The sequence below is a fragment of the Salmo salar genome, chromosome ssa24 (genome assembly GCF_905237065.1).
Source record: "Salmo salar chromosome ssa24, Ssal_v3.1, whole genome shotgun sequence".
Classification (NCBI taxonomy): domain Eukaryota; kingdom Metazoa; phylum Chordata; class Actinopteri; order Salmoniformes; family Salmonidae; genus Salmo; species Salmo salar.
In genome coordinates, this window is record NC_059465.1 from 1241585 (window position 1) to 1264360 (window position 22776).

At 41.9% G+C, this 22776-nt stretch overlaps 2 protein-coding genes and 1 long non-coding RNA gene across 7 annotated transcripts; 2 read left to right on the top strand and 1 right to left on the bottom strand.

The window, feature by feature from the left end:
• Positions 1-6040: 6040 nt before the first annotated feature.
• LOC106584894 (uncharacterized) lies at positions 6041-12403 on the bottom strand. The gene is made up of 3 exons (XR_001323858.2): positions 11720-12403; positions 11548-11579; positions 6041-7511 (listed from the first exon to the last, which is right to left on the bottom strand). It is a non-coding gene; the product is annotated as an uncharacterized lncRNA (long non-coding RNA).
• LOC100136449 (interleukin-1 beta) lies at positions 6820-9822 on the top strand. 2 transcript variants are annotated; one of them, NM_001123582.1, is given in 6 exon segments: positions 6820-6888; positions 7179-7227; positions 7319-7520; positions 8164-8343; positions 8577-8713; positions 9150-9381. In NM_001123582.1, coding segments are annotated over 5 exon segments (783 nt in total). In that variant the 5' UTR covers positions 6820-6888; positions 7179-7194; the 3' UTR covers position 9381.
• A 1225-nt stretch (positions 12404-13628) lies between the features above and the next one.
• LOC106584893 (uncharacterized) lies at positions 13629-17156 on the top strand. Of its 4 annotated transcripts, none has more exons than XM_045706902.1 (4): positions 13642-13744; positions 14493-14557; positions 15133-15200; positions 16402-17156. In XM_045706902.1, exons 2-4 carry the CDS (start codon positions 14518-14520, stop codon positions 16738-16740), a joined length of 447 nt encoding a protein of 148 aa, XP_045562858.1. In that variant the 5' UTR covers positions 13642-13744; positions 14493-14517; the 3' UTR covers positions 16741-17156. The 4 variants fall into 4 exon arrangements, with proteins under 4 accessions (XP_045562855.1, XP_045562858.1, XP_045562857.1 ...); XM_045706901.1 differs by having other exon boundaries at positions 14500-14557; XM_045706899.1 differs by lacking the exon at positions 14493-14557 and having other exon boundaries at positions 13629-14431.
• The last annotated feature ends 5620 nt before the right edge of the window (positions 17157-22776 follow it).

Here is a 22776-nt window from a genome sequence, read left to right on the forward strand (position 1 = left end):
AATTTAGTTAAGTTGTATCCTGTTTCCATTGATCATCCTTGATGTTTATACAACTTGGTTGAAGTCCACCTGTGGTATATTCAATTGATTGGACATGATTTGGAAAGGCACACACCTGTCTATATAAGGTCCCACAGTTGTCAGGGCAAAAACCAAGTCATGAGGTCAAAGGAATTGTCCATAGAGGTCCAAGACAGGATTGTGCCAAGGCACAGATCTAGGAAAGGGTACCAAAACATTTCTGCAGAGTTGAAGGTCCCCCTGAACACAGTGGCCTCCATCATTTTTAAATGGAAGAAGTTTGGAACCACCAAGACTCCTAGAGCTGGCCTCCCGGCCAAACTGAGCAATCTGGGGAGAAGGGCCTTGGTTTGGGAGGTGACCAAGAACCGCATGGTCACTCTGAGAGAGCTCGAAGAGTTCCTCTGTGGATATGGGAGAACCTTCTAGAAGGACAACCATCTCTGCAGCACTTCACCAATCAGGCCTTTATGTTAGAGGGGCCAGACGGAAGCCAGTCATTAGTAATCAGGCACATGACGGGATACGTTATCAGAGTCGGTAAAGCCACCCGGTTTCTTCACGCATCGCGCCGACAGAAACAAACATCTTTCTGGTAAGAAGAAGGGTGGGGGTGTATGCCTTAAGATTAATGAGTCGTGGTGTGATCATAACAACATACAGGAACTCAAGTCATTTTGTTCACCTGACCTAGAATTCCTTACAATCAAATGCATTATCTACCAAGAGAATTCTCTTCGTTCATATTCACAGCCATGTAAATCCCCCCAAAGCAGACACCTCGACGGCCCTGAAAGAACTTCATCGGACTCTATGTAAACTAGAAACCACATATCCTGAGACTGCATTTACTGTAGCTGGGGATTTTAAAAAGGCTAATCTGAAAACAAGGCTCCCTAAATGTTATCAGCATATCGAATGCGTGACCCGGGCTGGCAAAATTCTGGATCATTGCTACTCTAACTTGCACGACGCATACAAAGCCCTCCCTCGCCCTCCTTTCGGCAAATTTGACAACGACTCCATTATGTTGCTTCAACCTATAGACAGAAACTAAAACAGGAAACGCCCGTGCTCAGGTCTGATCAACGCTGGTCCGACCAATCTGATTCCAGACATGAGACGTATGTGGCAGGGTCCACAGTCAATCATGGATTACAAAAAGAAAACCAGCCCCGTCGTGGACACTGACGTCTTGCTCCCAGACAAACTAAACAACTTCTTTGCTCGCTTTGAGGACAATACAGTGCCACTGACAAAGCCAGCTACCAAAGCCTGCGGGCTGTTCTTCACCGAAGCCAACATGAGTAAAACATTTAAACGTGTTAACCCTCGCAAGGCTGCAGGCCCAGACGGCATCCCGAACCGTGTCCTCAGAGCATGCGCAGACCAGCTGGCTGGTATGTTTACGGACATATTCAATCAATCCCTATCCCAGTCTGCTGTTCCCACATGCTTCAAGAGGGCCACTTATTGGTCCTTCGAATTCCTAAACAACCCATTCATGCCGCATGAAGTAACTGCCAGATTCCAAAGATGCCAGTCACCAGAGAAGATCCTCCACAAGTTGTGGTCCACCGTCAGGCTCGCCCCCCACATCGTCTGGTCGACTATGAGGTAAGCTACAAGACAAGGCAGACACCACATACAACAACACACCATTACAATGAGGGACAACAAAAACAGCAGCAGCTACCCTCCTGTACAAGATGAGAGAGAAACCAGTTCTTCTTCCAGAACAGTCTTAACGTGCCTGAAACTGATAGAAGAGGAAACTGAGAAGTTGACACAGGAGATACTGGAACTATCGGAAGAGCTAAATTCATCCGCTTCAATGAGTCCCCAACTGTTCAAGTCATTACCCATGCTGACCCGCAACAGTGAAGATGGAGCATGACCTTCATCGGTTGCCAACTCACCAGCCCTCCATAGCAGGCGCACATCAACTAGAGATTGCCATCATCAAAGTCAGCCTGAGCGGGCACAGCTGGTGACAACCAGAGATGGTAAACTGCAGTCACAAAGGCAGCGCGATAAGATAGAGCAGCTCATTGAAAACCTTGGGATCAGAGGGCTCTCCTTCTCAGACCAGTCATCATCATCGTCATCATCTACTCAGTCAACCCCTCGCAGTTGTGAGCCAACACACCAGCGAGACCGGTCGTCTTCTCATTGCAGAAATTGTAGCCCTACAGCGCCACCTAGAGGGCTGAATTCACATGATTGACAATGTCAGTCAAAACCTAACCATTGTGGTCAGCCTACACCTGATCGTCGTCGTCAGCACACACCTGACCGTCGCCGCTGTGACTACTCACCTGATGAGTATGGTCAGCCTACGCCTGATTACCGTTGTAAACCCTCAACTGATTGCCATTGTCAGCCCACGCCTGACTGTTGCCGCTGCGACTATTCGCCTGACCATCGCCGCTGGGCCTACTCACCTGATCGTCATTGGCACTCACCTGTCCCCTACCACACACCTTCTCCACCCAGCCGGAAGCGCGCCTATCGTGGACCAACTCCTAACATCCCCAACTTCATCAATGAAGACCCATGAGAGTTTGCAAGACTGAACGTGGCCCTCGACAATGTGCTGCCTGTAGATGCAACAGAGTGTTTCAGATATTGGTGGTAAGAGCTTGAATGAACAACTCTTTTCCAGACCTACCTTGGGAGCTACTCTGCTTGGAATCCTTCTCTGTTTCCAGAACTCTGTGGTCATCAGCAGTGACATAAAGGGGATGTTCCATCAAGTCCGCCTGCTACCCGAAGATCAGCATCTTCTCCGGTTTCTGTGGCGAGACCTAATCCGTGATGATTTCAGGTGAGTGGCAGGTTCTTCACTTTGGGACAACATGTAGCTACCGCCGCACCATGTTTGCCCTTCAGAAGTATGTGTTCGACCACAGCGACCAAGAAGAAGATGTGCGCTTCTGTGTAGAATGCTGTTTCTATGTAGACAACTGTCTACAAAGCCTCACTTCTGTGGATGAGAGTCCTGGTCGGAGAGCAGTGAGCTGTTGTTTACCCAGGATGGCGTGGAACCCCAAGAGAACACCCTTGGATTACGATGGCAATGTCTGTCTGATACCAAAAAATGATGTCATGGCTTTAGAAGCTTCTGAAAGGCTAACTGACATCATTTGAGTCAACTGGAGGTGTACCTGTGGATGTATTTCAAAGGCCGACCTTCAAACCCAGTGCCTCTTTGCTTGACATCATGGGAAAATCTAAAGAAATCAGCCAAGACCTCAGAAAAAAATTGTAGACATCCACAAGTCTGGTTCATCCTTGGGAGCAATTTCCAAATGCCTGAAGGTACCACGTTCATCTGTACATACAATAGTACGCAAGTATAAACACCATGGGAACATGCAGCCATCATACCGCTCAGGAAGGAGACGCGTTCTGTCTCCTAGAGATGAACGTACTTTGGTGCGATAAGTGCAAATCAATCTCAGAACAACAGCAAAGGACCTTGTGAAGATGCTGGAGGAAACAGGTACAAAAGTATCTATATCCACAGTAAAACGAGTCCTATATCGACATAACCTGAAAGGCCGCTCAGTAAGGAAGAAGCTACTGCTCCAAAACAGCCATAAAAATGCCAGACTACGGTTTGCAACTGCACATGGGGACAAAGATCGTACTATTTGGAGAAATGTCCTCTGGTCTGATGAAACAAAAATAGAACTGTTCAGCCATAATGGCCATCGTTATGTTTGGAGGAAAAAGGGGGAGGCTTGCAAGCCAAAGAACACCATCCCAACCGTGATGCACAGGTGTGGCATGTTGTGGGGGTGCTTTGCTGCAGGAAGGACTGGTGCACTTCATAAAATAGATGGCATCATGAGGAAGGGAAATTATGTGGATATATTGAAGCAACATCTCAAAACTTCAGTCAGGAAGTTAAAGCTTGGTCGCAAATGGGTCTTCCAAATGGACAATGACCCCAAGCATACTTCCACAGTTGTGGCAAAATGGCTTAAGGACAACAAAGTCAAGGTATTGGAGTGGCCATCACAAAGCCCTGACCTCAATCCTATAGCAAATGTGTGGGCAGAACTGAAAAAGCGTGTGCGAGCAAGGAGGCCGACAAACCTGACTCAGTTACACCAGCTCTGTCAGGAGGAATGGGCCAAAATTGACCCAACTTATTGTGGGAAGCTTGTGGAAGGCTACCCAAAACGTTTGACCCAAGTTAAACAGTATAAAGGCAATGCTACCAAATACTAATTGAGTGTATGTAAACCTCTGACCCACTGGGAATGTGATGAAAGAAATAAAAGCTGAAATAAATCATTCTCTCTACTATTATTCTGATATTTCACATTCTTAAAATAAAGTGGTGATCCTAACTGGCCTAAAACAGAGAATTTTTACAAGGATTAAATGTCAGGAATTGTGAAAAACGAGTTTAAATATATTTGGCTAAGGTGTATGTAAACATCCGACTTCAACTGTATATAAGCCAGTCTATTTTATTTCAAACATGAATGAGGTGGCATTGTGTGACAATAAATGGTGATATCTTAGTTTTTGTGGTCAGAAATGGCATAGGCCTAAACCTATACCATGAGTGTGAATCTGGAAATTAAATTCAAAGATTTTAAGAGTGGAAGTGGGGAGTGTCAAATATCATCTTGAGAAATCCTTGACTGCTTTCTAAACATGTTGAATCACTGGGAAATCCGTTGGTAAACCGGTTTCGTGAGAACCATAACCACAAAGACAGTCTGTGTCTGGAAAGTCACCCAATTCTCTATATAGTACACTACCTTAGACCAGGGTCCATATTTTACTTATCTGGTCAAAAGTAGTCTACTATATAGGGAATAGGGAGCAATTTCAGACACACGCCAGATAGTCATACCTTGGTAGGTTTCTGTGATTTAGTCAACATTCCAATCCCATAGGTTTCATACAGGGGTGATAAGAATTGATATACTGTTACACAACTTTTTTCGTTATGTCCAATGGTTATTCTATACAGGTGAAACGTTAGTGAGCCAAACACAATACATTAGAAGAATACTCGTTTTGTGGCATATTATTGAACATATTGACCAGATTGAGCATGTTTCCATAGGGAGTTCAGATATTATACAAAAAATCCTGATATTTTTGTGAATTTGGGAGATTCACCCAATGGGTTCTAACAATGACTGGCAAAGATAAGCTAATATGGTAGTAGGTAGCTGGACACAGTCCAAGAGTCTGTCTGTCTGTTGTCCTGGCAGATTGTGGTCTATGTTCTAACCTCTCGTGACAACTACATTACTTCAGGAAATGGGGAAATAATAGAGGAAGTCCCTTGTTACTTCACAATATGATGAGCCGAGATTAAGGAATTTACTAACATCTGAAAATTCCTTAAATTTAAGCAGGCTTGACATAATCAGAAATGACAAGATTAGGAAATTATAGAATAGAACAAAAACGTATAGTATTTCACCTGAGGGAACAACAGGATTAAGCCTACTCTCCATTTATTTTTATGACCTCAGGCAACTTTAGTTTAGTTTCCTAGGCCTTTAGGAAGACGAGTATGGATTTAAACATACAGTAAATATTGTATTTGTATTTACATATACATTACATTTTTTGTCATTTAGCAGAGGCTTTTATCCAGAGCTACATGTATTTCCAGTCAATCAGGGCATGTAACTAAATTGAGTAGGGAAAAACAACCACATATGATACCACAGTCATTTCAACTATAGACAATTCTTTGCACTTTAACCGTAATGTATGAAAAGTAATTTACAAGTAAAATTAATGTAAGATAGTATTATAATACGTTTTATTATAAAGTCAGGTGTTAAGTTGCTTAATCTGACTCATCTTAGTGTTGACATGAACAATGTTTTATCTTCTATTCATTTAGTTATATTGAGATTTGAAATATAATTTCTAATAAAAAGTCATGAAAACACACAAATGTCTTTAATAAAGTATATTGGCACGATTACAATGCACTTACTCTATCAACAGGAAAAAAAGACAAATGCATTAGTTTCCTGTTTTTAAAACATTTTTATTTAACCTTTATTTAACCAGGTTAGTCCCGTTGAGTTAAAAAACATATTTCTTTGAGAGACCTGGAGCAAGACAGCAGCCTCAACACATCAGTATCAGACAAACAGGCATATGACATCAACCAGAAGATAAATCAATACAATAAGTGGCACGTCAGTAACGAGCATGTACACAAGCCAGAATTTAACATATGAGTGCAATACTGTACGTCAAGCTGTTGCGAGTCCAGTATTTCATCACCAACATCATTAAAGAGGCAATCTGCAGATGTTACATTCATTTTTGGAATAAATTAATGACATTTAGGCATACCCATTGATTCTTGAATTTATAAATGCCTCATGAGCATATTTCAGGATATCTATAGTACCCCATCAGAACCCAAAATATAGCTTGCTTTACTACAATGTTTGTAAACAGAACATATAAACAAACACTATATAGCTTCAAAACATGGTTAAAACGCTATTTTTTTTTATATCGTGGATGGTCAGTTATTGCATTCATAGCTCTGTCTCTGAATTTGAGAGTGGTTACATTTCTCCAGCCCCATCCCTCAGCTTTTTACTGAAACAGGGGCGGGAAAACGCTTTGTTTATTGTTTGAACTACGGATTGTCCCTTTAAACAATACAACGTACTAGCTGGTCTGGTAAAACCATCCCACTTCCTCCTGTGTGTAAAGGGAAATTCCTAGTGTGTGCCCAGGGTGTATATAAGACATACAGCTCACCACATGTAGTCAGAAAACAACTTAGGATTCACAAGGACTAAGGACTGAATACAAGACACTGTTACCTACCTACAAACTACAAAACAACTCAAGGTAAATTAACTTTATATCCTGTCTTTACTCATGTTTGCTATAATACTTCTACTGTATTGATGTCCATGTATTATACTGCTAATTGTGGTAGCATTATTTATTGCTATATAGTGTTAGTAATAACACATATTTAAAAGGTTTATTTAGACTGGACTGTATATGTATTTACTGTTTCCAAAAAATCTGAATGAGCTTTCAACTCTTCAGCATCTTTAAGCAACTGACTAAGCATGATGCCAATCTATTATGGACAGGACAGAGCTTTACAAACGGATCATTTTATTTTCCAGATCTAACTATACAGACATGGAATTTGAGTCAAACTACAGTTTAATAAAGGTGAGTCCCCAGCTCCTACAAGGACAAGACATACCCACAACATTTGGACATAAAACATGAAAATGTAATATTTCCTCCTCCCCATGTGCAGAACACCTCTGAAAGTAAGGCATGGAGCTCCAAGCTGCCTCAGGGTCTGGATCTGGAGGTATCCCATCACCCCATCACCATGCGTCACATTGCCAACCTCATCATCGCCATGGAGAGGTTAAAGGGTGGCGAGGGGGTTACCATGGGAACCGAGTTCAAGGACAAGGACCTGCTCAACTTCTTGCTGGAGAGTGCTGTGGAAGGTAGGGAGCAAGGTCAAAGACAATGGACTGGATTGGAGGAGCACCCTAAGGGGCTAGCCTGATCCCAGATCTGTTTGTACTGTTTGGTATGACAATGACCATAGGAGTTGGCAAGACAGCACAAACAGATCTGGGACCAGGCTACCCCTAAGGGGATTTCCAATGTGTACCACTACAATACCATTAGCTATCACCACTGGCCTATGTTCCAAAGTTCACACTATAGAATACCATTTAAAATGCATGCCCAACACATTGCTTCATTAAAAGTGGTATGCTACTGTAGTTTGGATATCATAACAGAGCCCATAGACCAGTAGGGATGGGATGGAATTAAATTATTATAATTTTTTACATTTAACCTTTATTTAACTAGGCAAATCAGTTAAGAACAAATTCTTATTTACAATGACGGCCTACACCGGCCAAACCCGGACGGCGCTGGGCCAATTGTGCGCCGCCCTATGGGACTCCCAAACACGGCCGGTTGAGATACAGCCTGGAATCGAACCAGGGTGTCTGCAGTGACGCCTCTAGCACTGAGATGCAGTGCCCTAGACCACTGCACAACTCGGGAGCTCAATCAAGTGTATTCATACAACCATTCACTCATCTCCTACATCCTTTTCTCTCTTCTCATCAGAACATATAGTGTTGGAGTTGGAGTCGGCGCCCCCTACGAGCAGGAGGGAAGCAGGGTTCAGCAGTACATCACAGTACGAGTGTAGCGTCACTGACTCTGAGAACAAGTGCTGGGTCCTGATGAGTGAGGCTATGGAGCTGCACGCCATGATGCTCCAGGGAGGCAGCGGCTACCACAAAGGTATGTTAACAACTGAGGCTCAGTCCCAAATTTCAAGGATTTTATGTAATATATCACAAGACATCTAGTGGCCCATTTGGGTACTTCAGATAATCACAGCTGTCTGTAATCATTTTTGGCCCTCTGTGTGGCATTATCACATGCAAAATATATGAACTAATTAAATAAGATGATTTTAATTCACAGTTGAGTTCTGATGAATCATGCTGACTCTCTTCTCTCCTCTGTCCCAGTGCATTTGAACCTGTCTACGTACGTCACGCCCGTCCCCATTGAGACTAAAGCCAGACCTGTAGCCCTAGGCATAAAGGGATCCAACCTCTACCTGTCCTGCTCCAAATCGGGAGGCAGGCCAACCCTGCACCTAGAGGTAAATACCACGACTACTAAATGAATACTACTACTGAATGAAAACTACTTCTGAAATAATAATACTAGAACTGAATAATAATAATGCATAATACTACTACTGAATAATACTATAACTGGATAAATACTACTACTTCTGAATAAACAGAACTACATTTTGGGGAAAAGTGCCTGCAAAAATAGATCGTTCAGTCTTACAAATGGCACCCCATACTACTACATGTGGAATGTAGGAGACAGTTGCAGTGTAGTTAAATAAGACTCGATAGCTAGGCCAGGGGTGGCCAACCCTGGTACTGGGGAGCCACAGTGTGGACAGGCTTTTGTTCCAACAGCCACATCCTCAAACCAATAGCCAGAGAAACATTTATATTCACTCCTAGTGACCTTTGACCTTTAATGTTGAGTTTAACCCCTGATCCTCTCTCTCTCCTCAGGAGGTTGCAAACAAAGAGCAGCTGAAGTCCATCAGCCAGCAGAGCGACATGGTGCGTTTCCTTTTCTACAGACGGAACACCGGGGTTGACATCAGTACCCTGGAGTCTGCCGGGTTCAGGAACTGGTTCATCAGCACGGACATGCAGCAGGACAACACCAAACCGGTGGACATGTGTCAGAAGGCAGCCCCCAACCGCCTCACCACCTTCACCATCCAGCGCCACAACTAAGATGGCCGCAAACACTGTGACAACACCAGTCAGGCCAAGGCCTCCAATAGAGATCCTCTACAATTTATGTGATTCTATGGGGCCTCTGTGATCAAGACTGGGTTGCCACTGTGGGTGCACGCACATCAACATATTTAAGTGTATTACTTGTAAGACACAAGAACTTCATGAGGTTTAGAGTATGTACTGAGTACAGCATGTTACCATTGGAGTGTATTGACGTAGTCAATATTGTGGTAAGCGCCCCTGATATAATCAAAATATCCTTAAAACGAAAACTTAGTCATTATTGTTCTACTATTTATTAATATATCTCTAATTCAGTAATTTATACATATTTATCAATGTATTTATTTGGCTCTGTTGATGTTGCACATATTCATTGATACATGCAAACATTTTAAATTATTATGTGCTCTTTTAATAAACAAATAGAAATATATATTCACTCTCATGGTACTGAAATAACATGGTCATTGGGAGACCAAATACCAGAACCACAACACACCACTAAAAAAAGATGACAAATGTACATAAATCATAGTACTGATAATGAATTTTCTAGAAATTCATAACTTTAGTTGGAGTACCCAGAGCCATATATTAAGAAAATGTTATATATGGCTCTGGGCATACCATAGATAAAGAATCATACATATGGCTGCGTTCCACAGCAAAGGCGATGTGACACAATAACCAATGAATGGTTGAGTGCTACATCATCGACTGACAGATTGCTATAATATCCAATCAAAACAAGTTACAACTGGGAAATCTACGACTTCTGACTTCAGTGAATTCCAGACAATTGGGAACTCTGGAAAAAAATGAGCTCCAACTGGGAAAAACTCGGAATTCCAAGTTGGAAACTGTCATCTTTCTAGAGCGCCAACATTCCGACCTGAAGAGCACGGATGTCATGATTTGACCTTGTTTTTTTCTCCAGATTCCCCAGTTGTCTTGAAAGCACCATAACATATGATGTGGTCAGAGCCATATATTTAGAGTTATGGTGCTTTCTAGACATCTGGGAACTCTGAAAAATACAAGGTCAAATCATGACATCAGTGATCTTCAGGACGGAAAGTCGGAGTTCTAGAAAGAGGCCCGAGTTGGAATTCTGAGTTGGATGACCGTTCAAAACGATTTTTCACTGCCAGAGCTAGTTGTTTTCCCAAATTCCCAGTTGTCTTGAATGCACTGAAGTCTGAGATTTCCAAGTTCCCAGTTATTTTGAACACTGCATTTGGCCAACTTTAGGAATATCTAATATTGTTCTAATTCTAGACATTCAGTTAGATAGCATTGTTTAAATATTCCCCATGAAATGTTTGTGGGGAGTTAACATGGCTAACATAGAATGTTATAGCGTCATGTAAATCAGAAATCTGTATATAATGAGAAGATGCTCATGTCTCCACCCTAACAATGGAAGTCATTGTCCCAAAGGCGGGAAGGCAAAAGACAAGGGGTGCGTTTGTAAATTCACTCTGGAGTGCCAGAGTGCGCTCTGGGTGTTTGCTTATTCTGAGAGTTGTCAGGTTGTCCGATCGAAAAATTCAGAGCGTTTCGAACACACATTGGATGCTCTGGCCGAGGAGTAGAGCGTTCTGACCTCACAACGGCAGTCAAGCACCCAAGTTAACTAGCTAACATTGGCTAGCTACTTCCAGACACAAATGAGAAAACACCTCTCTGACCATTTTACTCACCCTAGCAGATCTGGTTAGGCTGTGTTCATGATATCCAAAGCATTGTTGACTGTAACTGTGTGACAAGTGGACTCTGCAATACGCCCAAGCTTAGGTCCAAAATAAGCCCATAGAAATCATTGGGCTTGTTTTGGACATATTTTGGCGAGTGTAAAACATCTCGCACTGCCTCTTCCTCTGTGTAAATGCATCATAATGCTCATTCTATACATTTAGTTGTATAGTATTTTTTTTTCAACATTCTCCATGTAATGTTAATGGGGAGCTACCATGGCTGCCATAGAATGTTGAAGTGTCAAGTAAATGCATCATAATGTAGAAACTGCATTGGCCTCTAACTCTCTAAATCAGTGGTGATTTTAGCATGTAAATCTGTGATGTGTTAAGGTTGGACCCAGGTGCAGAGAAGAGACCAGACGAGGAATCAGTGGTTAAGGATAAACATAATACTTTACTGTGATACGGTAGACGCAGGATCACAGTACACCTGAAAAAACAACAACCAGTAAGTGTCGACTACTCACTCAGGAACCAATCGCACACGGTAAACAATTCAAGCTTCTGCAGATGACCACAGAAATCACACCTCTTTTAACAGGGAGACAATCATGAAATAATAAGACACACCTGAGTCCAATAAAGGTCTCCAGGATGGTCTCTGCCGCCTCTGGTGCGATGACAAAATCTTGGTGGAGCAAACAAAAAACATTTTTGGGGATACATGCCAGCAAAGCCACTACACAACACATTAATTGCACTATAACAGTGACAAACGGTGCACACAAACTGTTAGAGCCTAAAGCTGTCCCAACAGCAGAGTCCCAACACCTTACTATTGCTACACCTGGCTATCAGCGAAGCCTTGTCTGGCAGCAAAACAGTTCATTCAGCCTCATTTACTGCTTTAAAAAATATATATAGAGCTAGGACGGACGTAGTCAATTTAAGCATTTGTTCAGCACTTTTGAAATGTACAGCGACAGAATTTAGAACATGGGCCATTCTTACAGTATTCTCCCTGTACACCAAGTCAGAATGGTAGGATAAATAAAATGGGCATATAAGCAGACAATTAAAGCTCGTACAATATTCGATGATTACATTTCTCTAAAACACGTTATAGGCTACATGTGCATGACCAAGTCAGAACACTGGGTGAAATTAAGAGGGGAAAACAGACCAAATTATTAGGATGAGGCACATTGGCTACTAACAGCTTATTACACAACATACACTTAGTATTACATTCTTAGCTACAGTATACATATCTCCCTTGCATATTACACCATTTAATCAGCAGCATACCAAACATTTTTGGACTCACCTTGTTGTGCTGTGCTCACTTGAACAGGAAGGTGGCGCGGCGGTCCTTTGTGGGCAAATTTTGCCATCAAACTTTGTCATCAAAGTCTGGCATTCTCTGGATTTATGGTGCTTTCAAGACAACTGGGAACTCTGAAAAAAACAAGGTCGAATCATGATGATGTCAGTGATCTTCAGGTCGTAGCTCTAAAAAGAGGCCCAAGTTCCCGACTTACAATTCCGAGTTGGATGACCGTTCAAAACGTATTTTCCCAGTTGGAGCTAATTTTTTCCTGAGTTCCCAGTTGTCTTGAACTCACTGAAGTCAGATTTCCCAGTTCCGAGATAAGTTGTTTTGAGCGCGGCAGAAATCATGGTGGATTGACAGCATGGCCAATGTTGAATGTTTATCATTTTAAGCTTGGAAAAGAGACCCAGACTTGAAACTCCACACCCACTCCACTGAATAGCAGGCTAGTGATTGCTTTGCAATGCTTGCAGTTAGCCACTGATTCCTTCGAAACCACTCATTGTTGAATTTGCAATTTCCAACTTGTTGTGTAATGTTTATGTCCAATGGATGATTAGCACCAATACATTTTATCTATTATTTCTCTTAATTTTGTATCTTCATATGACAAGGATTAAAATGGATTTGCCAGTAGATTGTTGACTTATTTCATGATGACTGCTAGCTAAGATTTTGAAAGTATGATGTTGACATGATCAGTCCAATCAAAGTTACTGTAGACATAACGTGATTTAATGTCATTTTATCTGTGGCCAATGACTTTGAGCCTTCTTGGATGGGCACTTCTAATGTAACTCTATGCCAGCACCCAAGGGGCTTGAATTTTTTTAGTCCTACCCTTAGATTTGGCAGTGATGTAGTGTCCCCATGAGTGCCAGAACACTGAGCCAATCACTGTGCAACTAGAGAACATTACCAACCCCTAAGCTCTGTATTTTCCACTGGCTGCCCCACCACCACAGAAAGCACTGAGTAAGCTGAAACACCTGCATTTTGGAGCTGCCTTACTCAAGAAAGCAAAAAAAGAGACCATGTTTGTTTGCGACTTTATTAACTCAATGATTAAAAAAGTACAAAAAAAGGTTTTTCAACTTTTTTGCTAAAATGTGGGGCTCAAAATGACAGGTCGCCACTGCTCTAAATACATGGCTCTGGATGTGGTTAAAATACACACCCTAACCTCTCAGCCCTCAAATTAAGTGGACACTTCTGATGACGTCTGACTAGTATACACTTGCAAAGCAAGGGCGGAAGAAATTATTTTTAAATTCGTCACTCGTTCATCCAACGATGATAGTGTTTTCAGACACCGGTTGCTTGTGAGTGCTAGTCAATTAAGAGTGCATGTCTACTTATATTAAATATATCATTATTAACAATGCTCCTACTGTATGATAGCTAGCAAATGAATTAGCTAACTAACGTGAGCCTACCTAGCTGGAACTGCTGAAGGAAAAAACATATTTACTTTATGGGACGTGTTTGTGCCGTCATGTACATTAGTAGCACAATTTCTAACTAATTTGCATTCGTTTTTACTTACACTTGTATGTTCCATTGATGTTGTTTTTAAGTTTTCGCGGATGTACAATCGTAGCAAACTTAATTATGGGGAGTTTCAAGGCCCCGGGGTGAACATAATTGTACACTACACTCGCAAAGCCGACTAAAAACGAGGGTTGAGGGGTTTACGTTGCAAACTTCCCTTGCTTGACTGAACGGCAAGATGGCGGGATTCCCCCAGGGGCATAAGGCTATGGTAAGTGGACGAGGGTGTGTCTTAAGAATTCGGCAGACAGAGTGGGAGGGTCGTCACAAAACTTCAAATACCTAGCTTTTCAGGCGTTGTAGATCTGTCAAGAGCCTGCAGCGTCCAATGCTGCGTTCAAAACAACTGGAAACTAGGAAATCTCTGAATAAAGTGCGTTCAAAACAACTGGGAACTCGGAAAAACGTACTCTTACTGGGAAAAATCGTTTTGAACGGTCATCCAACTCGGAAGCCAGGTAATTGCGTAACTTTTATTCCATTAAAACGTAAGTAATTTACACTAAAACTTTTCTCAAGTGTTTAGGTTTTCGTACAAACAGCAATGGAGGCAGAAGAAATGGTGACTAAAATCAACAGAAAAGGTAAGGTGTTACTGTTAGCTAAATGCAAACGTAGCTCAACGGAGAGTACTGTAAGTGAATGTCCTTTTACGTAGTTAGTTAACGTTAACTAGTTCGTAAAGTTGGAGAATAGCCATCATCCTGCAACAACTATGTTGCGGGGCACATTGGCGTTACCGAGGTAAAATTTTATATTGGATATTCGGTCAATAGTTATGAATCCAACCATGACTATGAAGATGGTATATTCTGAATCAGTGGTGGATGGAGAAAAATCAACAGCTTTTTTTCATTTTTGTTCTTGCTTTCAATCTTCAATAGTTCTTACACGGTGTGCCATAACTATGGAAGTTATATATTCTGAATCGGGGGATGATGGACAAAAATTCACGGCTTAATTTGTTGTTGAAATGTTTTTATTTATTTTGCCTTAAATTTTCAAAAGCTGTGGATTTGTGTCCATCTTCCCCTGATTCACAATATATCATGTTAATAGTCTTGGCACACTTTGTGTAAGAGCTATTGAAGATTGAATGTTTAAAAAAATGAAATAAACATGTATTTTTATCAATTAACGTTGCTTCTCTCTTTTACAGAATTGCGCAAGCAGAAGTTGATGGAGTACTTAGCAATCAAGGGAAGACTGAAGCCCCCCCAACCCAAAGTAATACATCTGCCTGGCTAGACAGCTATAGTATCTATGGCCAGTATGAAGTATGACAGTCTCTCAAAGCAAGCTTGGCAGTTTGCGCACTATCAATTATAATTTACTGATGTTGAGAAGTAGGGCCCACTGTTTATTATTTATTTAACCTTTATTTAACTAGGAAAGTCAGTTAAGAACAAATTCTAATTTACAATGACGCCCTACCGGGGAACAGTCGGTTAACTGCCTTGTTCAGGGCAGAACGACAGATTTTTATCTTGTCAGCTCAGGGATTCGATCCAGCAACCACTGTTGATTCAAAGCAGAAAGGTTGCTAAGCTAGCTAGCTATATTAACTGATGTTGTTTGTTATTACACATATATAGAAGTAGTCACAAACTATATATAAGCTCCCAGTAATTTATTGGGTAAACCACCAATGTTTCGGCATCACTGTGCCACCTTCAAGGTAATATCATGAATGCGTGAACCAAGTTATGTAGACAAATAGTGCAACCAATGACAATAGTGAGGGGTCTGTCATCGTAACCTGGTTCAAGCATTCATGATATTACACTGAAGAAGGCACAGTAATGCCGAAACGTTGGTGGTTTACCCAATATATTACTGTCAGCTTATACACTGAGTGTAGAAAACCTTCCTAATATTGAGTTGCACCCCTTTTTGCCCTCAGAACAACCTCAGTTCGTTGGGGCATAGACTCTACAAGGTGTTGAAAGCGTTCCACAGGGATGCTGGCCATGTTGACTACAATGCTTCCCACAGTTGTGTCAAGTTGGCTGGATGTCCTTTGGGTGGTGGACAATTCTTGATACACATGGGAAATTGTTAAATGGAAAAACCAAGCTGTTCTTGACACTCAAACCGGTGTGTCTGGCACCAACTACCATACCCTGTTCAAAGGCACTTCAATATTTTGTCTTGCCCATTCACCCTCTGAATGGCACACATACACAATGTCTCAAGGCTTAAAAATCCTTCTTTAACCTGTCTTCTCCCCGTCATCTACACTGATTGAAGTGGATTTAATGGGTTACATCAATAAAGGATCATAGTTTTCATCTGGATGCACCATGTCAGTCTGTCATGGAAAGAACAGGTGTTCCTAATGTTTTGTACACTGTGTGCAACTCTTTATTTTTATAGTCTACAGTTTACTCGCCATTATTCAGGACCTCTACCAACTTTGTGTTTACAGCTGGCCAATGGGAAAGAGAACCAGGCCATGGGGAAAGAGAACCAGGGTCCAAATTCCCTCAAGATGAAAACGGAAGCCGTGAAGGTTCAATATCTGACGGCCAAAGCATCTTCCCAAACCACTGGTACATTGCACAGTACCACCAACAAACAGAGTTTCACCACTAGCAGCAGCACTCTGCATCCCCTGTCTGCAGCATCTCAACGCAATCAAAGATGCAATAAAGCCTTCTGCAGTTGCCCTAAGTCACCCTGCCCACCTGAAAATAGTCCCAGCCAGACCACACTCCACTCTCCCTACAAAAACATGCCCAGGCACCACCAACCAGCCCAGAACTGAGCCCAACCCAGCTGTTAAAGCTAGCAATACATGCCCTAACTTTCCCTTTCACTCTGGTTGGTTATCGAAAGGGAGAGAGCTGGAAAGATTTTTCAAATATATTGAGGAACTATGGTTATTCTCAACGGATATAAAAACAGACTTCATTTTTTCTAATGTATTAAGTGTGTATGATTATCCTGTGTTATAATTTAGTTAGCTAGTAAATACATAATTAAACCAATTTGTGTAGTACTGACTCATAAGACTGGGGATTTTGCAGATGCAGGTGGTTACGACTGTTCAGAATGAAGATATAATAAGAGGTTATAACCTCTTATAGCTCCTTAAGGATAGGGGGCGCTACAGCGAATTTTGAAAAAAATACGTGCCCATTTTAAACGGCCTCCTACTCAAATTCAGAAGCTAGGATATGCATATAATTAGTAGATTTGGATAGAAAACACTCTAAGGTTTCTAAAACTGTTTGAATGGTGTCTGTGAGTATAACAGAACTCATATGGCAGTCAAAACCCCGAGACAGATCCTAACAGGAAGTGGAAATCTGATTTGTGGACTCACCTTCAGCACTTTGCCTATAAAACACACCGTGAGTTAGGATTCATTGAGCACTTCCTAAGGCTTCCACTAGATGTCACCAGTCTTTGCAAAGTGGTTTGAGTCTTCTATGGTACAAACTGACCGAAAGAGAGGCTTTGGAAGTTGGTCACAGGGGGAGGGCCATTACCACTATGACGCGGGCACCCATGGCTACCCTCCCCTTTCGAAACGTTTAGTAAGACAATGCAATCGTCCCCCTTGAATATTATTGAAGCTCTGGTTGAAAAAGGCCCTAAAGATTTATGTTATACAACGTTTGACATGTTTGAACTAACTGAAATATTATTTTTTTTGCACATTCGTGACGACAAGTCCCGTGCGCTTCAGTACATTATGAGTAGCCTTCGGAACGCGCTAACAAGAAGGAGCTATTGGGACATAAATTATTAACTTTTTCGAACAAAACTACATTTGTTGTGGACCTGGGATTCCTGGAAGTGCCTAGGAGTGTCATCTGATGGAGATTGTCAAAGGTTAGTGCTTCATTTAGCTGTTTTTTGGTTATTTGTGATGCATGTGGTTGGTCGGAAAATGGCGGTGTGGCTATTTTGATGATGTACTCTCCTAACATAATGTAATGTTTTGCTTTCGCTGTAAAGCCTTTTTGAAATCAGACAACGTGGTTCGATTCAGGAGAAGTGTATCTATAAAACGGTGTAAAATAGTCCTATGTTTGAGAATTTTTTTTAATTAGATTTGGTTATGGTTAGGTTATGAATATGGCGCTCTGATTTTTCGCTGGATGTTGATCCCGCATATACGGGACCAGCCTTTCAAGAGGTAGTAGTAGTACGTTGACTGTTTTATGGATGTGATAGGTAAAGACCTTTTAGAGTTTAATTCGGGAGATGGTAACTCTTTAAAGAACCGCTCTTGTGGTGCCCCAAATGCCTAATGAATTAATGGTTACATTATTAATTTAATCAGGTAACAATTAAACATAGCTGATTCGATAAATAACAGTCATCAGATTAACGAAAGTAGTCATAACACATAATACTTGTAGAATTATGCTGAAACGGTCAGGGCTTTGGTTAAAAGTGGTGCACTGTGTAGGGCAATGGTTCTCCAACCACTCCTTGGGGACACCCAGCTGTTTCACAATTTTGTTGTAGTCCTGAAATAGCTCAGCGGATTCACCTAGTCAAGGGCTTGATGATTAGTTGACAAGTTGAAGGTGTGCTAGCTCTGGAATAGATCAAATGCATGGAACAACTTGGGATTCCTGAGGTTTGAGAACCACTGATATAGGGTGCCATTTGTGATTCAGCCTCTGCCTTCACTGCGAGAGCAAGACATTTGGAGAAACACCTAATTTATAACCGTTGCTGTATCTGACTGTTTCTAAAAGACAAAAACAATTGCTAATTGTTGTGGACCTGTAAACAGATCGTTTGAATTCAATAAGGATTTTCATTCACTTTTTCCTGAACCTAAATATGCTGCACTGCCTGGGAAATCTGAAACATTGTCTACTCTGAAAAAAATGTAAACTGCAGTAGACCTACTTACAGTGGTAGCTATCACACTTAAGTGCAACATTTTTTAATTCTGTTCACCTGTACAATTCGACTGTATGTTATAAACCACACTCTTTCAAATGCATAGAGAAAAAACTTGAAATTATAATAGGCCCAATTAAATGAGATGCTCATGGTAATTTGTTGGATGGCTACTTCAGGAATATGAACTCATGGCCAGAACAGGTGAGGAATTTATTCTGCAATGGTTAAATTAAGTATTGTCTACTTGACAAATTTGACCCCTCTGTTCTACCATTAAACTGCACTTCGGGTCGCATAGAGCAAAATACTTGAAATAGCTCATCTATTTACTACTGTGAAAAGGTCCAATTAAATGAGAGAAGAGACGCATGGTATCCAACTTTTTGTAGGACTGGTTGGTGATTTCACTAGTATGAAACCATCACAGTCAGAAACGGTGAGGAATTTATTCTGCAATGATCATGGAAATTAAATAAATAATAGGAAATAAATGCCTATTTGTAATTATTTAAAAATGCAAAGATAAGAAAATAAATGTTCGCTCTTCTCGCTAACGGCAAATGATTGCATCTAGTTATTATATTTAGCTAACTGTTTTTTGTTATGAGTAAGAGTGTAATCATACAGTGCCTTGCAAAAGTATTCACCCCCCTTTGCTTTTTTGCTATTTTGTTGCATTACAATCTGTAATGGACATACACAAAATAGTCCAAATTGGTGAAGTGATATATATATATATATATATATACACTGCTCAAAAAAATAAAGGGAACACTTAAACAACACATCCTAGATCTGAATGAAAGAAATAATCTTATTAAATACTTTTTTCTTTACATAGTTGAATGTGCTGACAACAAAATCACACAAAAATAATCAATGGAAATCCAATTTATCAACCCATGGAGGTCTGGATTTGGAGTCACACTCAAAAGTAAAGTGGAAAATCACACTACAGGCTGATCCAACTTTGATGTAATGTCCTTTAAAACAAGTCAAAATGAGGCTCAGTAGTGTGTGTGGCCTCCACGTGCCTGTATGACCTCCCTACAACGCCTGGGCATGCTCCTGATGAGGTGGCGGATGGTCTCCTGAGGGATCTCCTCCCAGACCTGGACTAAAGCATCCGCCAACTCCTGGGCAGTCTGTGGTGCAACGTGGCGTTGGTGGATGGAGCGAGACATGATGTCCCAGATGTGATCAATTGGATTCAGGTCTGGGGAACGGGCAGGCCAGTCCATAGCATCAATGCCTTCCTCTTGCAGGAACTGCTGACACACTCCAGCCACATGAGGTCTAGCATTGTCTTGCATTAGGAGGAACCCAGGGCCAACCGCACCAGCATATGGTCTCACAAGGGATCTGAGGATCTCATCTCGGTACCTAATGTCAGTCAGGCTACCTCTGGTGAGCACATGGAGGGCTGTGCGGCCCCCCAAAGAAATGCCAACCCACACCATGACTGACTCACCACCAAACCGGTCATGCTGGAGGATGTTGCAGGCAGCAGAATGTTCTCCACGGCGTCTCCAGACTCTGTCACGTCTGTCACGTGCTCAGTGTGAACCTGCTTTCATCTGTGAAGAGCACAGGGCGCCAGTGGCGAATTTGCCAATCTTGGTGTTCTCTGGCAAATGCCAAACGTCCTGCACGGTGTTGGGCTGTAAGCACAACCCCCACCTGTGGACGTCGGGCCCTCATACCACCCTCATGGAGTCTGTTTCTGACCGTTTGAGCAGACACATGCACATTTGTGGCCTGCTGGAGGTCATTTTGCAGGGCTCTGGCAGTGCTCCTCCTGCTCCTCCTTGCACAAAGGCAGAGGTAGCGGTCCTGCTGCTGGGTTGTTGCCCTCCTACGGCCTCCTCCACGTCTCCTGATGTACTGGCCTGTCTCCTGGTAGCGCCTCCATGCTTTGGACACTACGCTGACAGACACAGCAAACCTTCATGCCACAGCTCGCATTGATGTGCCATCCTGGATGAGCTGCACTACCTGAGCCACTTGTGTGGGTTGTAGACTCCGTCTCATGCTACCACTAGAGTGAAAGCACCGCCAGCATTCAAAAGTGACCAAAACATCAGCCAGGAAGCATAGGAACTGAGAAGTGGTCTGTGGTCGCCACCTGCTGAACCACTCCTTTATTGGGGGTGTCTTGCTAATTGCCTATAATTTCCACCTGTTGTCTATTCCATTTGCACAACAGCATGTGAAATGTATTGTCAATCAGTGTTGCTTCCTAAGTGGACAGTTTGATTTCACAGAAGTGTGATTGACTTGGAGTTACATTGTGTTGTTTAAGTGTTCCCTTTATTTTTTTGAGCTATATATATATATATATATATATATATATATATATATATATATATAATTTTTTTATTTTTTATTTTTTAATAAATAAACGGAAAAGTGGTGCGTGGATATGTATTCACCCCCTTTGCTATGACACCCCTGAATAAGACCTGGTGCAACCAATTACCTCCAGAAGTCACATAATTAGTTAGATTGCACACAGGTGGACTTTATTTAAGTGTCACATGATCTGTCACATGATCTCAGTGTATATACACCTGTTCTGAAAGGCCCCAGAGTCTGCAACAACACTAAGCAAGGGGCACCACCAAGCAAGTGGCACCATGAAGACCAAGGAGCTCTCCAAACAGGTCAGGGACAAAGTTGTGGAGAAGTACAGATCAGGGTGGGTTTTAAAAACATATCAGAAACTTTGAACAACCCACGGAGCACCGTTAAATCCATTATTACAAAATGGAAAGAATATGGCACCACAACAAACCTGCCAAGAGAGGGCCACCCACCAAAACTCATGGACCAGACAAAGAGGGCATTAATCAGAGGGTCAACAAAGATGCCAAAGATAACCCTGGGCTTTACGGAAGAGTGGCCAGAAAAAAAGTCATTGCTTAAATAAAAAAATAAGCAAACATGTTTGGTGTTCGCCAAAAGGCATGTGGGAGACTCCCCAAACATGGAAGAAGGTACTCTGATCAGATGAGACTAAAATTGAGCTTTTTTGGCCATCAAGGAAAACGCTATGTCTGGCACAAACCCAACATCTCTCATCACCCCGAGAACACCATCCCCACAGTGAAGCATGGTGGTGGCAGCATCATGCATTGGGGATGTTTTCATCAGTAGGGACTGGGAGACTGGTCAGAATTGAAGGAATGATGGATTGTGCTAAATACAGGGAAATTCTTGAGGGAAACCTGTTTCAATCTTCCAGAGATGTGAGACTGGGACGGAGGTTCACCTTCCAGCAGAACAATGACCCTAATCATACTGCTAAAGCAACACTCGAGTGGTTTAACGGGAAACATTTAAATGTCTTGGAATGGCCTAGTCAAAGCCCAGACCTCAATCCAATTGAGAATCTGTGGTATGACTTAAAGATTGCTCTACACCAGCAGGAACCCATCCAACTTGAAGGAGCTGGAGCAGTTTTGCCTTGTAGAATGGGCAAAAATCCCAGTGGCTAGATGTGCCAAGCTTATAGAGACATATCCCAAGAGACTTGCAGCTGTAATAGTTTTTTTTGTCTTATTTCTTGTTTGTTTCACAAGAAAATATTTTGCATCTATTTTGCATGTTATGATACAAACCCCCCCCAAAATCTATTTTAATTCCAGGTTGTAAGGCAACAAAATAGGAAAAATGCCAAGGGGGTGAATACTTTCGCAAGGCACTGTATATTCCTGAACAAGGCTACAACTAGGCTACTTTTTTGCCTGTGCCTACACATGGCCTAAAGTTTGCGGGAGTATAAGCACATCAAGTTAAGTTTTTATAAATGCTATTTTAAGCATTTAAACTGGCACACGTGTGTTTTGGGGCATATTTGTGCATACACAACGTTTCTAAATGAGAATCTGGCATGGGCCATTATTTTGGAGCTGCCCCACGCCGGGCACAT

Excerpts from the sequence above, each read along its gene's own strand:
- LOC106584893 (XM_045706899.1), top strand. The coding sequence starts at position 14,302 with ATGCTGCGTTCAAAACAACTGGAAACTAGGAAATCTCTGAATAAAGTG. Across the intron at positions 14,432-15,132 it reads TCATCCAACTCGGAAGCCAG|AATTGCGCAAGCAGAAGTTG; the intron begins GTAATTGCGTAA and ends TCTCTTTTACAG. Across the intron at positions 15,201-16,401 it reads TGAAGCCCCCCCAACCCAAA|CTGGCCAATGGGAAAGAGAA; the intron begins GTAATACATCTG and ends TTGTGTTTACAG.
- LOC100136449 (XM_014170479.2), top strand. The coding sequence starts at position 7,135 with ATGGACAGGACAGAGCTTTACAAACGGATCATTTTATTTTCCAGATCT. Across the intron at positions 7,228-7,318 it reads CAAACTACAGTTTAATAAAG|AACACCTCTGAAAGTAAGGC; the intron begins GTGAGTCCCCAG and ends CCCCATGTGCAG. Across the intron at positions 7,521-8,163 it reads GCTGGAGAGTGCTGTGGAAG|AACATATAGTGTTGGAGTTG; the intron begins GTAGGGAGCAAG and ends TCTTCTCATCAG.